At 32.2% G+C, this 13,487-nt stretch overlaps 2 protein-coding genes across 2 annotated transcripts; both read left to right on the top strand.

The window, feature by feature from the left end:
• Positions 1 to 7,622: 7,622 nt before the first annotated feature.
• On the top strand, positions 7,623 to 9,809 carry LOC120211258 (caffeic acid 3-O-methyltransferase-like). Its single transcript, XM_039209847.1, has 4 exons — positions 7,623 to 8,148; positions 8,546 to 8,862; positions 9,162 to 9,226; positions 9,489 to 9,809. The coding sequence occupies exons 1-4, from the start codon at positions 7,715 to 7,717 to the stop codon at positions 9,783 to 9,785; spliced, it is 1,113 nt and encodes a 370-aa protein (XP_039065778.1). The 5' UTR covers positions 7,623 to 7,714; the 3' UTR covers positions 9,786 to 9,809.
• Positions 9,810 to 10,498: 689 nt separating this feature from the next.
• LOC120211268 (caffeic acid 3-O-methyltransferase-like) lies at positions 10,499 to 12,521 on the top strand. Its single transcript, XM_039209855.1, has 4 exons — positions 10,499 to 10,974; positions 11,085 to 11,401; positions 11,805 to 11,869; positions 12,116 to 12,521. Exons 1-4 carry the CDS (start codon positions 10,541 to 10,543, stop codon positions 12,410 to 12,412), a joined length of 1,113 nt encoding a protein of 370 aa, XP_039065786.1. The 5' UTR covers positions 10,499 to 10,540; the 3' UTR covers positions 12,413 to 12,521.
• Positions 12,522 to 13,487: the final 966 nt, after the last annotated feature.

Here is a 13,487-nt window from a genome sequence, read left to right as displayed (position 1 = left end):
CACGAGTCGGGGGATGATGGTGCTGTGTCGGTGAATGTCTCTGTCGACGTCGTGGAAAGGTCCGCCCTCGTGCATCCTCGGGAAGTATAAATGGTTTTCCATTTCTGTTGAACCACTCATAATAATCATCACTAACCGTCAAGTCATCAACATAAATGGGCTCTCTACGGGGAATGCGTCGATGTCGATCCTCCCACAATACGACCCACTCATGATTCCTCACCAGCCAATCTGTATCGGTCTTGTCGCGTCTATCTGTGCTATGCAACTCATCCATATTGCGAGGTGCTTTCAGAATTGGTTGAAAACAACCAAATTGCCAGATCATACGATCAGTGGAGTGCCACTCGACGGTTGCATAACAGATCAAAGGGATCGTTGCCATCCAAACATCTGATGGGCCCCTTAACTCAGGTTGGATCACCGTCCTCACATCACCATTAGAATATGGAACCCATTCAAACTAAAACAAATATACATAATTTTTATCAAAATAATAATCTAATTATATAACTATAATCTAAAATCGATTTTTAAACATTAAAATTCATACATGTGTTCCAGCCTTCTGATCGATTAGCACCCTAATTTTTTTCTAAATCATCAGGTAGCTCCTGATGATTTTTCCTGTCAGTAGACCACCTATTCAAGGGAAAAAAATTATTATACACTGTATAAAATGATTAATATATGAAATCAGTTTTATAATTACCTCAAGAGTAGCGGAAATACGAATGAATTCTTCACAACGGGACATAAAAAGGGAAATCGATACCATGCCCAAGACTGCAGCAGCAGGAGATATCCGCCGATAGCATTACACTTGTAGTCAGTGACTCGACATATCTCCCTGCACATAAAAGCCAAAACTGCCGAGCCACAACTGAGTGATCCGGCTACACAAAAGTCGATAAGATGTCGCAACCACATACAGTGAACTTGGTTGTGCAATTTGTCCGGCATCAACAACCCTCCTATCAGCTGCAGTATGCATGCTCGTGTATATATTTTAACTTCATCATCTGACGCGTCCTTGCTCAACTCCAGAAAATTGGCATCTAACCAATTTAACGGTATCCGACCACCGTTAAAACTTTCCTGGACACGTCCTAGATTATCCCAACACAAAGCAGTCCATGAACCCTGCACGATCACCGATATCACATCTCCATCCACAGGAAGCCCCAGGTGCATAGAAACATCCTCAAGTGTAATCGTGCACTCTCTGAACGGAAGATGGAATGTGTGGGTCTCCGGCCTCCACCGCTCTACTAAGGCATAAATAAGGTCTGGTTCTATCTTACAATGACCCTGATATCTACCTATGTAACCGAATCCATCCTCTACTAAATACGGCAAGACACGACTAGGTATCACTAACTTAAGGTTCCTAATAAAAGGATCTAATACACGGTCCTTCTCCTAAAATTAAATAATTACAAAAATTAATTCTTAATCTAATAATCATGCATTAAATAAATCAACAAATTATTACTAATAGTTTTAATTAAATTAAAACGTTAAAATGTTACAGTATTAGCAAAGTGTCAAGATATATGATTTCTATCCAAGCGAATTAGACCGACTTCCATTTTATATCTGTAAAAAAATTAATTAAGTAAAATATTAAATAAATTAAATAAATTAAATACAAAATATTAAAAATATAATAAAATATACCTTAGACAGATATTATAAGAGTATTTGAGAGAAGTTAAGAGAAATTGAGAGAATTTGGTGTGATGAAAGTGATTGAGGATGGGGGTTTTTATAGGGAGGGATGGGGGGTGTGAAATGTCGGGGTAGGTGGGTAATTATACCTAAGGCGCGCCGCAGAGGGCCCCGCCTTACTGACGCGTGACATATTCTCATGTAAGGCGCGGCCCCTGCCCCGCGCTATACCCTACGTGGCCTAAGGCGCGCCCCAGGGGCCGCGCTATACACACGTGTATCCCATGTCATCATAAGGCGTGCCTCATGGGGCGCGCCTTACCCCACGTGGCGCCAAATCAGCGTTAAGCGCGTTGCAGGGGGCGCGCCTTTCTGCAAAGGGTGTTAGATCGAGAAATATAGTCTGAACGGTATCTGATGGGGGAAAAAAGCGGTGGACGATGATATATCGAGAAAATCGCAAAAATACTTATAATTCAAAATATGTTTCACTAAATTTAGTAACATCTAATTATTTGATTCTCTCATCCTGTTATGTGAATATTTTGTTACGATCTTTTTGTGAACGAATAATCTACTTTAATCTTTTTTCCAAAATAATATTTGTTATTGTTTTTATCCTTTTCCTTTTTTAAAATTTTAAAATATGAATTTCTAATTTTACAATATATAATTATATACAATATATCATATATATATATATATATATATATATATATATTCAGTACGATCATATTTACAATTGAAAACATATATGATTAACTACAATGAAATCTAGATTTTCTTTTTTAATTTAAGATAAATATAAGATAATATTTGTTTAAAAATAATTTTCTACCATTTGACGTTGAATATTTATACATGTAACATTTATGATGCTCAAATCTGAGACTCAAAAAATCTAATTTTAAACGTGAGAATCAAAATATTTTACTCAAAAAAACATGTTAGAATCAAGGGTAAAGTCCACTTATGATCCTTCTTGTTTTCGGTATATTTTATTATAGACACTAATTCTAAAAACTAATATTTAATTACTTATATTATTGATTTATTATATTTTAATCATTAAACTATTAACTCTCATTAGTTCGAGGACATGACACGTTAATAAAAATGATATTTATTAATTTAATTCATTAATTTAAAAAAATAACATTTTAATCACTTATATTATTGATTTTTTATATTTTAATCATTGAACTATTAACTCTCATTAGTTCGATATCATAACACGTTAATAAAAGGGATATTTATTAATTTAATTCATGATCTTTGAAACTATTAATTTTTTAACCTTCTTCAGAAAAAATCCCAAAACCTTTTTTTTCTTTCTAAAAATATATTTTCTTTAACCCTAGCTCTTATTTGTGTTGTCTCGTTATGTTTTACTAACATGTCGTGATCATCCAAACCGTGTTCGTAGTCTCTGACTCTTAGTTAAAGGATATTCTAATATGAACATAGAACTTTTAATTTTATTAATCACCCCACTTAATTATTTAAATGATATCAATAAAGTCATATGTTATTAATATTTGACAGAAAAAATTGATATAACAATTTATAAAATTGATATAATTACACATTTGATATTCACAACTTACTCATTTTATTAATTTGGTCATAAATTTATTTTAATTTATTTTCCTCAAATCAATTAAATGCATTGAATTACATTAAAATTATGACTATATTAATAGATGTGTAATTTTTTTAAATAAATGTGTAATTATATACTATTTTTCCGTCAAATGTTAACGTCATATAATTTGATTGTCATAATTTAAATAGTTAAATGATTCAACAAACAAAATTAAAAGATTAAAAATGAAATTAAAATCTCTCCATAATTAAATAGTAATCTATGTACTTTATCTTAAAAAATTAATTTGTATGAAACCAATATAACAAAAAAAAAACGTGTATACACATATTCGTGTGGAAGAATATATATATATATATATTAAAAAATTGAGTACCCTCGAGTAAAGCAATGAAATATTCAAATTCGTATTATTTGCACTGCATTTAATTTCTAGAACTATAAACAAATAAGAAGGTAAAGAAGAAGAAAATTTGAATACCTCATATGTCCCATCATAAATCAGCATCAAGAGGCAAGCATCTCAGTTTTGCTACAATTTCCAAATATCATTTCTGGAAATTGTTGGTTTCGTTGCACAAAATGTCAAGCATGCTTGAATAATTTCATGCTAAGCCAATGGAAATATACAGCAATCACTAGAATAGGGAGTGTTAAAGGCACCAAATAACAATAATATCTGTTCAAATAAAGCGAACCCAAAATCAACTAATTCATATATAGGGAGAAATCAATACTAAACATCATTAATCACTGAAAAAAGTGGCAAATGAAAAACAAATCTGGAGCCAAAGAAGAAGAAGGAGAATTGCAACATTAAATATCATTAAACACGGAGGCTAATGATTTGGCATTGGCAAGTGGTCGAATTGCAGCTCTCTATGTATCCGCAGCAACATTATATATTTCCAAGAAGACCTAAGAAAAAGAAGAAGATAAAACAGAAATAATCTATCGTTTGGGATGGCTGCAATTAGAAAGTAATTCGAGGGCGGGAGAAGCTTCGACAAAACTGCGGCAAAGAGAAATTCAAGCAAAAGAAGGGTTCCGATTCCCACCACCAACAACCCCCAAAACGTTGTCGTTCTTAACTTACCATCCCCACAGACCACCATTGTTTCCATTACCGGATTTTTGGATCCCAGAAAATCAGATCAGATGAGATCTTGAAGCGGTGTGTAATTTTTCTTATATATTAAATATGGTAAAATAATGGGTAAACTACACGTTTAGTATTTAAACTATTAATTTTATTTAATTTTAATACTTAAACTTTCATTTGTTTCAAAATTGTGACTAGCATTTACTTTTTGTTTTACTTTAGTACTCTACAATTAAAATACGAAACTGCTGCATATGGCATTTTTTATAGATAAATTATATTATTCATCACTCAATTATCTTCTCATTCCTATTTTGGTCACTAAAGTTTAAAATTTTTCAATTTAACTACCCAACTTTCAAATTTCTCATGTTTTAATCATTCTAATTTGTTTTATTAATAATATTTGTTACATGACATTTTATTATTATTTTATTAATACATAATTAAAATTAAAAAATTAAATTTGAAAGTTATAGTGATTAAATTAGGAGTAATTTGAAAGTTAAGTAATTAAAAATTTTAAAAATAAACTTTAGTGACCAAAATAGGAGTGAGAAGATAATTGAGTGATGAATGATGTAATTTAACTGTAAAAAGTGCCATGTTGCAACCGTTCCGTTAAATGTTTAACGGTGAGCTACCAAAACGAAACAAAAAGTAAACGTTAGGTTTGATTTTGAAATAAATGAAAGTTTAGATACCAAAATGAAACAAAACTGATAGTTTAGGTACTAAACATATAGTTTACCCTAAAATAATTTAAGATAAAGAATATAAATGGTCTTTGGATTATAAGATGTTATTTTATCGAGTATCCCAACTATTAAAAGTTGTAAAATATTCATTAATATAAGATGATAATTTTTTAAGTCTTCCGACTATGAAAAGTTATAAAATGATCACTCGTCTATTCATATGTTTCAAACTCTTTATTTTTCGTTAAAAATTTGATGCTCATTTGAGCTGAATGTTAACTTGCTAACTAGGATATAATAAAATCTTATTTTAACGATGTATAGTAGCACTATCATTGCTTTCAAGTATCAACTCAACGACATAATATTTCAAGTAATGACTTGACGACATAAAATAAACGGAAAGTCAATCCAAAAAATATAGCTCCAATTGTTATGGGATCAGATTTTTTTTATTCTAATCAACATGTTAACATCTAGACAATTGCCAATTTTTTAATAGAAAAAGATGAGTTTGGAACATATGAATAGTTGGATGACTATTTTATAACTTTTAATAGTTGAGGAACTCAACAAAACAACATCCTATAGTTGAAAAACTATCTGTAATTTTTAATAGTTAGAGGATTCAAAAAAATAACTCCCTTTATAACTTTTAATAGTTGAGGAACTCAACAAAGTAACGAATTACTGGGTTCAATCAAGGCTGCTTACCAGTTAGATACCTGGGAGTTCCTATAGTCTCTAGAAAACTCTCGGAAAAAGATTGTGTAGCTCTTATTGATAATATTAGGGAACGTCTTCACAAATGGTCGAGAAGACACTTGAGCTATGCTGGTAGATTAGAGATAATCAAAATTGTTTTGCTTAGCATCACCAATTTCTGGTGTAGGCAGCTAATACTACCCCAATCTGTCCTTAACAGAATTGAGCAATTATGTGCACAGTTTTTTTTGGAAAGGTTCGGACAAGGCAACATCTAGTGCAAGAGTAAGTTGGGGAAAGCTTTGCCTTTTAAAATTAGAAAGAGGCTTAGGACTTAAAGATATTAAGTCTTGGAACAAAGCTTGTATGATGCAATTGATTAGGAATGTGCTTGCGGGTGAAGGTTCATTATGGATTGCATGGATTAAAAATTATATTATTAAAAACTCTAATTTTTGGAACATGGATATTGGAATTAACAGTAGCTGGAACTTCCGATGCTTGCTTAATCTGAGGCTTCAAGCTTCCACTGTTCTTTCTTCGGGAGCTAACACGATAAAGAATATTTGGCTACAAATTAGAAATAGAGAGGAAAAAGTCACTTGGCACAAGTTAATATGGTTTCCACTTCATATCCCTAAGTTTAGCATTATTACTTGGATGGCTTTGTTAAATAGGCTTCCAACTAAAGATAGGTTGATTCGAATGAGATTTGAGATTGATGATAAATGTATGCTTTGCAATGGCTCTTTGGAAACTATAGATCGCTTATTTCTTCATTGTGCTTTGTCTAGTTCATTATGGGATGTTGTTTTGAACCTTAATGGCTTTCGAAGAGGTCATGCTCTTGGGATGATCACTTATCTTGGGCTTGTACTTCATGGAAAGGTAAATCCTTGCTCACTACTATCATGAAGCTAGCTTGGACTACTTTTACTTACACAATATGGGAAGAGAGGAACAAAAGACTATTTACAGGCTGCTCAAGATCTTTTGATGCCATGTTCCATGCCATTCAAGATACAATTGCTATCCAATTACGGGGTAGAAGCATTAATAGGAATGATAGTGTTAATATCACACTTTGTAATCAATGGGGTATAGATTATTGAAGTTTGTTTTGTTGTAAATATTGATTGTAAGTTCTTGATCCTTTTTGTAAGAACTTACTGTTTTTTGTAGCAATTTTGCTCTTTGGATAATAAAAATGATTTATCCAAAAAATAAATAGCTCCCTATAATTGAGGGTTAATTTGTGTACTTTACCCAATAATTTAAGTAAAATTGCATGGTAAAACAAAATCGGGTCTTGAGTTTCGAATTGGGCAAATAAAGGCCCAAACCCAATTTTTTAATATATTATATGATTTATTTGTTTTTATTTTCTGTCATTTAAAATAGAATAAATTATATCATTGATTATCTAATTATTGTTTTTATTTTATTTTATTATTTTTTTTAAAATTTTATTAATTAAATCATCCAACTATTTAGTTGTAATTTACTTTATTCACTTACTACAAGAAGAAATTCAGTGCATCCGATATTTCGATCTATATATTTTGCTAAAATATTGCTCACGTACAAGATAGGGAGTGAATGGTAAATTACATTGCAATTCCAGTTTTAAATTATAAGATAGAAATTTAAATTTAAATTTAAATTATTTATTATTGTATCATAAGTTTGATGACATTTTAAGTGTTAGATCAAGTGAATTATATAATAAATATAATCTGTCACGAAAACTATTGTGATAATAAATCCAATAGAAAATAAAATATAATTTGTTTATCTGCAATATAGTTGTCTCCTACTTTGTCTTTTTCTTTCTCTACGGTCTGTTATCTCCTACTTTCCCTTTATTCTTTCTCTCCCTATTCTATATTCTTCTCTACTTTGATTGAGAGAAGAAAAAATCTTTGCTCTGCAATGGAATCTTCAGCAGAAAACCAAATTGAAGGCAACAATAAGAACTGGGAGCATGATGAAGAAAGCTTCGCATATGCTGGACAGATCGCCAACTCTTGTGCGATGTCCATGTCTATGCACGCAGCAATTCAGATGGACATATTCGAGATCATAGCCAAAGCTGGTCCGGATGCCAAGCTCTCCCCAAAGGATATAGCAGCCCATTTACCCACCACGAATCCAGAGGCGGCCTCCATGCTGGACCGGATGCTTAGACTCCTAGCCACCCATGGTATCGTCGGTTGCTCCATGGCCGAAGATGCTGATGAGGAGGGCAATCCTCAGAGACTGTATGCTTTGACGCCGGTCTCCAGATTCTTTGTTCGGAATGAAGATGGGGTTTCATTAGCTCCAGTGATGGCCTTGCATCAAGATAAGGTCTTCCTTGATAGTTGGTATGTGTAGCATCCCTCTCGTTTCCTTTTTAATATTTTAAGCATTTTTTTCTCATTATAACAGGCACAGTTATTATATATTTGCATATTTAAAAATATAATACTATTTAATTTATTATTCAACTAATTTGAATTAAATTTAATATAAATTTATCATATGAATGATATTTTCTTTAATTGGTGAGATAAGTATATATAGATAAATGAAACTACTAGCTCGGTAATAACATTAGAAGCAGGGCTAAAAATTAATTCCGGACTTGTTGACATGGTATTTCTATTCTGACACATAAACATCTCTGATTCATTTTAAGTTGGAATGTTTTAGTAGCTCAATTCCGTCCCATGAGGTTTATTACACTTTAACAATCTGGCATGAAAATTCAATGATGTGTAGGTCGCAGCTGAAGGATGCAATTCTGGAAGGAGGAATTCCATTTAACAGAGTGCATGGAATGAACGCATTTGAATACACTGCCAAAGATCCCAGATTCAACCAAGTTTTCAATACCGCAATGAAGAATCACACCACTATGGTAATGAGGAACATCCTGAACGCCTACACGGGATTCGCCGACCACCTCGGCCAGGTAATCGTGGATGTTGGCGGCGGGCTCGGAGTGTCCCTCAGCTTCATCACTTCCAAGTATCCCTCAATCAAGGGAATTAACTATGACTTGCCTCATGTTATTCAACATGCCCCGCCCATCCCCGGTAACAATCACAAACCCCTTCTTCTCCACGTTATTTTGCATTTTTTCAAAATTTCAATTTATAGAATTATAAGAATCTTACAGTCTTGTTTTTGAAAAAAAATGTTAAGATAAATAATTTATGATTGTTCAACTCTAACTTAATCTCAACTATGATATTAAATTTTACATAAATCTATTCATATTTATGAGAGAAAAAACTAATTCAAGCTTCAAACTTATAAATTATATGAGCTTTAAGTTACGACAAATAATATAATTCTTGAGCAGCTCTAACTATGGATAATCGAAGTGCCACAGGTGTTGAACATGTAGCCGGGGATATGTTCCAAAATGTTCCCAAAGGGGATGCAATTTTTATGAAGGTAACATATTATACTGTTTTGTGGTTAATGGTAATACTAATCATTGTTTTAATTAAAAGATCTCTTTTCAGAATATTTATTAATTATTAGATTTTTTTTTTGCTTAAGAAATCATAATGGCATTAGTGAATAAGATCAAATTCGAGTTCATTTCGCTATCTAAATAGTTTCAGCTTTGGGTTCGTTTACTTTTGTTTTGTTTAAAAATGTAGCTGCTAGTTTTTTGGTAAGAAACTGATGAGAAAACTTTCAAATTTGATAGTTCATTCTTCATGATTGGAGTGACGATCATTGTTTGAAATTATTGAAGAATTGTTACAATGCAATCCCTGATAACGGAAAGGTTATAGTGGTTGATGCTGTCCTTCCTGTTCTACCCGAGACTAATGCTCAAGTGAGATGCATTTCCCAGGTGGACGCAGTGATGATGACACAAAATCCAGGAGGAAAAGAACGGACCAGACATGAATTCCAAGCATTAGCAACTAAAGCTGGGTTTAGTTGCATAAGATACGAGTGTTATGTTTGTAGTTTGTGGGTCATGGAGTTCTTCAAGTAATTGGGCTCTCAATGAATTGTTTTCCAGTAGCTTATGTTCAAAGCTCTATGAGAGGGGGTCAAATCCAAATATTAATTATTTAATAATGATATTTTCGTAAACTTTATTAATTGGTCGAGTATTATCTTATTTTGTGTGAATTTAAATCTTGATTTTTATAAGTGGATTTTCATTATTGGAGCGTTTATCATTATTTGAGTTTCTTTTAAATAAAAAAATAGATAGACTATTAAAGATTAAAATTAAATTTTTAATTTAAATAAAAAAAATAGATAGACTATTCAAGATTAAAATTAAATTTTTAAGATTATTCGAACTCAAGAGCTCAATAGATAAAAACACCCTCTTTACCCATAAATTTAATTACTTATTTTTTTGATTAAGTTAAAGGACAAAGTAGTATATGTTCTAAATACTCTCAATTATTTGACGATGAATGCTTAATCTCCCTTGCAGTCGTTGATGCTCGAACTCATGACCTTTAGGAGCAACAACGATTCCTTTAATCACTAAGATAAATTGATTTACAAAATTTAATTACTTATTTTAAATGTTAGATTAAGCGAATTATATAATAAATGTACTCTGTCACAAATATTATTGTGATTATAAATCCATAAAAATAAAATATAGTTTGTTTCTCTACAGTCTGTTGTCTCGTACTTTGTCTTTATTCTTTCCCATCTATTCTATATTATCCTCAACTTTTATTCAATCAAAGTTTGATTGAGAGGAGAAGAAGGGTTTGGTCTGCAATGGAATCTTCAGCAGTAAACCAAATTGAAGGCAACAATAAGAATTGGGAGCATGATGAAGAAAGCTTCGCATATGCTTCCCAGATCGCGAGATCTTGCGTGTTGCCCATGTCTATGCACGCTGCAATTCAGCTGGACATATTCGAGATCATTGCCAAAGCTGGTCCGGATGCCAAGCTCTCCCCGAAGGAGATAGCTGCCCAGTTACCCACCACGAATCCAGAGGCACCCTCCATGCTGGACCGCATACTTCGAGTCCTAGCCAGCCATGGTATCGTTGGTTGCTCCATGGTCGACGATGCTGATGAGGAGGGTAATCCTCAGAGAGACTATGCTTTGACGCCCGTCTCCAGATTCTTTGTACGGAATGAAGATGGAGTTTCATTAGCTCCCGTGATGGCCTTGCTTCAAGATAAGGTTTTCCTTGATAGTTGGTCTGTGTTTCATCCCTCTCGTTTTCTATTTGTCTATTTTAAACATTTTTCAATACTGCCAAGAAGATATGGTTTACCTAAATCTGGCATGGAAATTCAATGATGGGTAGGTCGCAGCTGAAGGATGCGATTCAAGAAGGAGGAATTCCATTCAATAGAGTTCATGGAATGAACGCATTTGAATACCCTGCCAAAGATCCCAGATTCAACCAAGTTTTCAATACTGCCATGAAGAATAACACCACTTTGGTAATGAAGAACATCCTGAACGTCTACAAGGGATTCGCCGACCACCTCGACCAAGTGATCGTGGATGTCGGCGGCGGGCTCGGAGTGGCCCTCAGCTTCATCACTTCCAAGTATCCCTCAATCAAGGGAATTAACTATGATTTGCCTCATGTTATTCAACATGCCCCGCCCATCCCCGGTAAACAATCAAAAACTCCCTCTTGTCCATGTTTTGCATTTTTTTTTAATTTCAGTTTATAGAATGATGAGAATTAGTTTGAAAAAAAAGTTTCTTCCTTGACGCTTTATTTTTGAAATTAATTAAAAAGTAAGAAATAAATAGAATCATTTTTATTATTATTTTTTAAATCTTCACTAGAGAACTGATCGAGTTATTACATGATATTAATATAATTTATGATTGTTCAAGTCCAATTTAATCCCAACTATGACCTCAAATTTTACATAAATCTATTAATATTTATAAAAATAATAATTCAAGTTTCAAACTCATAAATCGTCTAAAATTTATGTTTAGATAAATAATTTAATTCTTGAACAGTTCTAACTATGGATAATTAAAATGATTCTTTTATCCACAGGTGTTGAACATGTAGTCGGGGATATGTTCCAAAATGTTCCCAAAGGGGATGCAATTTTTATGAAGGTAACATATTATACTATTTTATGATAAAATGGTAATATTAATCATTATTTATTTTAAAAATATATATTTTTATAATAATAATTAATTAATAGACTATTTTTAATTCAAAAGATCATAATGGCACGAACGAATAAGATGAAATTTCGAGTGTATTTCATTATCTAAATAGTTACAGCTTAATTTTTTTGAAAATGTGAGTGTTAATTTTTGGTAAGAAACTGATGACAAAACTTGCAAATTTGATAGTTCATTCTTCACGATTGGAGCGACGACCATTGTTTAAAACTATTGAAGAATTGTTACAATGCGATTCCGGAGAAGGGAAAGGTTATAGTGGTTGATGCCGTGCTTCCGGATCAACCCGAGACTAGTGCTCAAGTGAGATGCATTTCCCAGGGGGATGTACTGATGATGACACAGAATCCAGGAGGAAAAGAGCGAACCAGACATGAATTCCAAGCATTGGCAACTAAAGCTGGATTTAGTGGCATACGATATGAGTGTTGTGTTTGTAGGTTGTGGGTCATGGAGTTCTTCAAGTAATTGGGCTCTGGTTGCATTGCTTTCAATTTTCTTATGTTCAATGCTCTATGAGACGGAATCAAATCAGAATGTTAATTACTAAATAATGATGCTCTCGTTACTGATTTCATTGCCCTTTTAATTGGTTTATAAATTCTGTGTTCCACCTTTTTTGTTGCTTTATATAAAAATAGTTAATATAGAGAAACAAATCGATTAGAATTTTCGCAATGGATTTTCATGATTGCAGTGCATTTGCTTTTAATTCTATAATATGTTCTTAATCTAAATACATGGATATTTTACTTGATCAACAAAATATTAATATGCTTAGGAGTGTAAATGAATCAAATTTGAACATGTAAAATCACATTCTTGCTTCATTTGTTTATTTTTTAAAGCGTTTATATTTTGTTTGTGTTTGCTTAAATTTTTAGTATCGTTTTCGTTTATTTATTACACAGATGTTTATATCCGTTCTTTTAACATTTGCAAACATATATTTTTAACGTTCCTTGAATGTTCAACAACCAAAACTCTTTTTATCTTTTATTTGCAACAAAAAAAAGTGATATTACTCTACTAGTTCTTAATTTCTTGAGGATTAATAATTTGAATTTAAAAGTTTACCTTATGCTCAATTTAGTCCCTATATTCATCAATATTTAAAACGTAAAAGAATAAAAAGAAAATTAGAACCGAGTAAATGAACTTATAACGAGTTGATAAACGAACTTTTAAATGAGCTTGTTTGTGAATAAAAACGAACACATCTCTATTTGTGTTCATTCGTTTATTAAATATAAACATAAAAAATTTATTCACATTTGTTTATTTAGTCTAATAAATGAACATATACGAACACTATACAAATAATTCACAAACTTTTCGTTGAACGATACGTTGATTTATACTCTTATATATGCCAAGTAAAAGTTTACCGCAACTATGTTGAAAAATCAAAAACACATGGGCTGCTAGATAACAGCATGCGGCTTTGAAAAAAAATTATTAAGCCAATTTTGTCACTGAACTTTAGGGTATTTATAATATTAGTCCTTAAGCTTCAACTATAAATACCCTAACCCATTTAGTT

Source organism: Hibiscus syriacus, unplaced genomic scaffold, assembly GCF_006381635.1.
Source record: "Hibiscus syriacus cultivar Baekdansim isolate YM2019G1 unplaced genomic scaffold, ASM638163v2 tig00000715_pilon, whole genome shotgun sequence".
NCBI lineage: Eukaryota > Viridiplantae > Streptophyta > Magnoliopsida > Malvales > Malvaceae > Hibiscus > Hibiscus syriacus.
The sequence above is the reverse complement of the archived record's forward strand: the minus strand, read 5'-3'. Positions and strand labels throughout refer to the sequence as shown.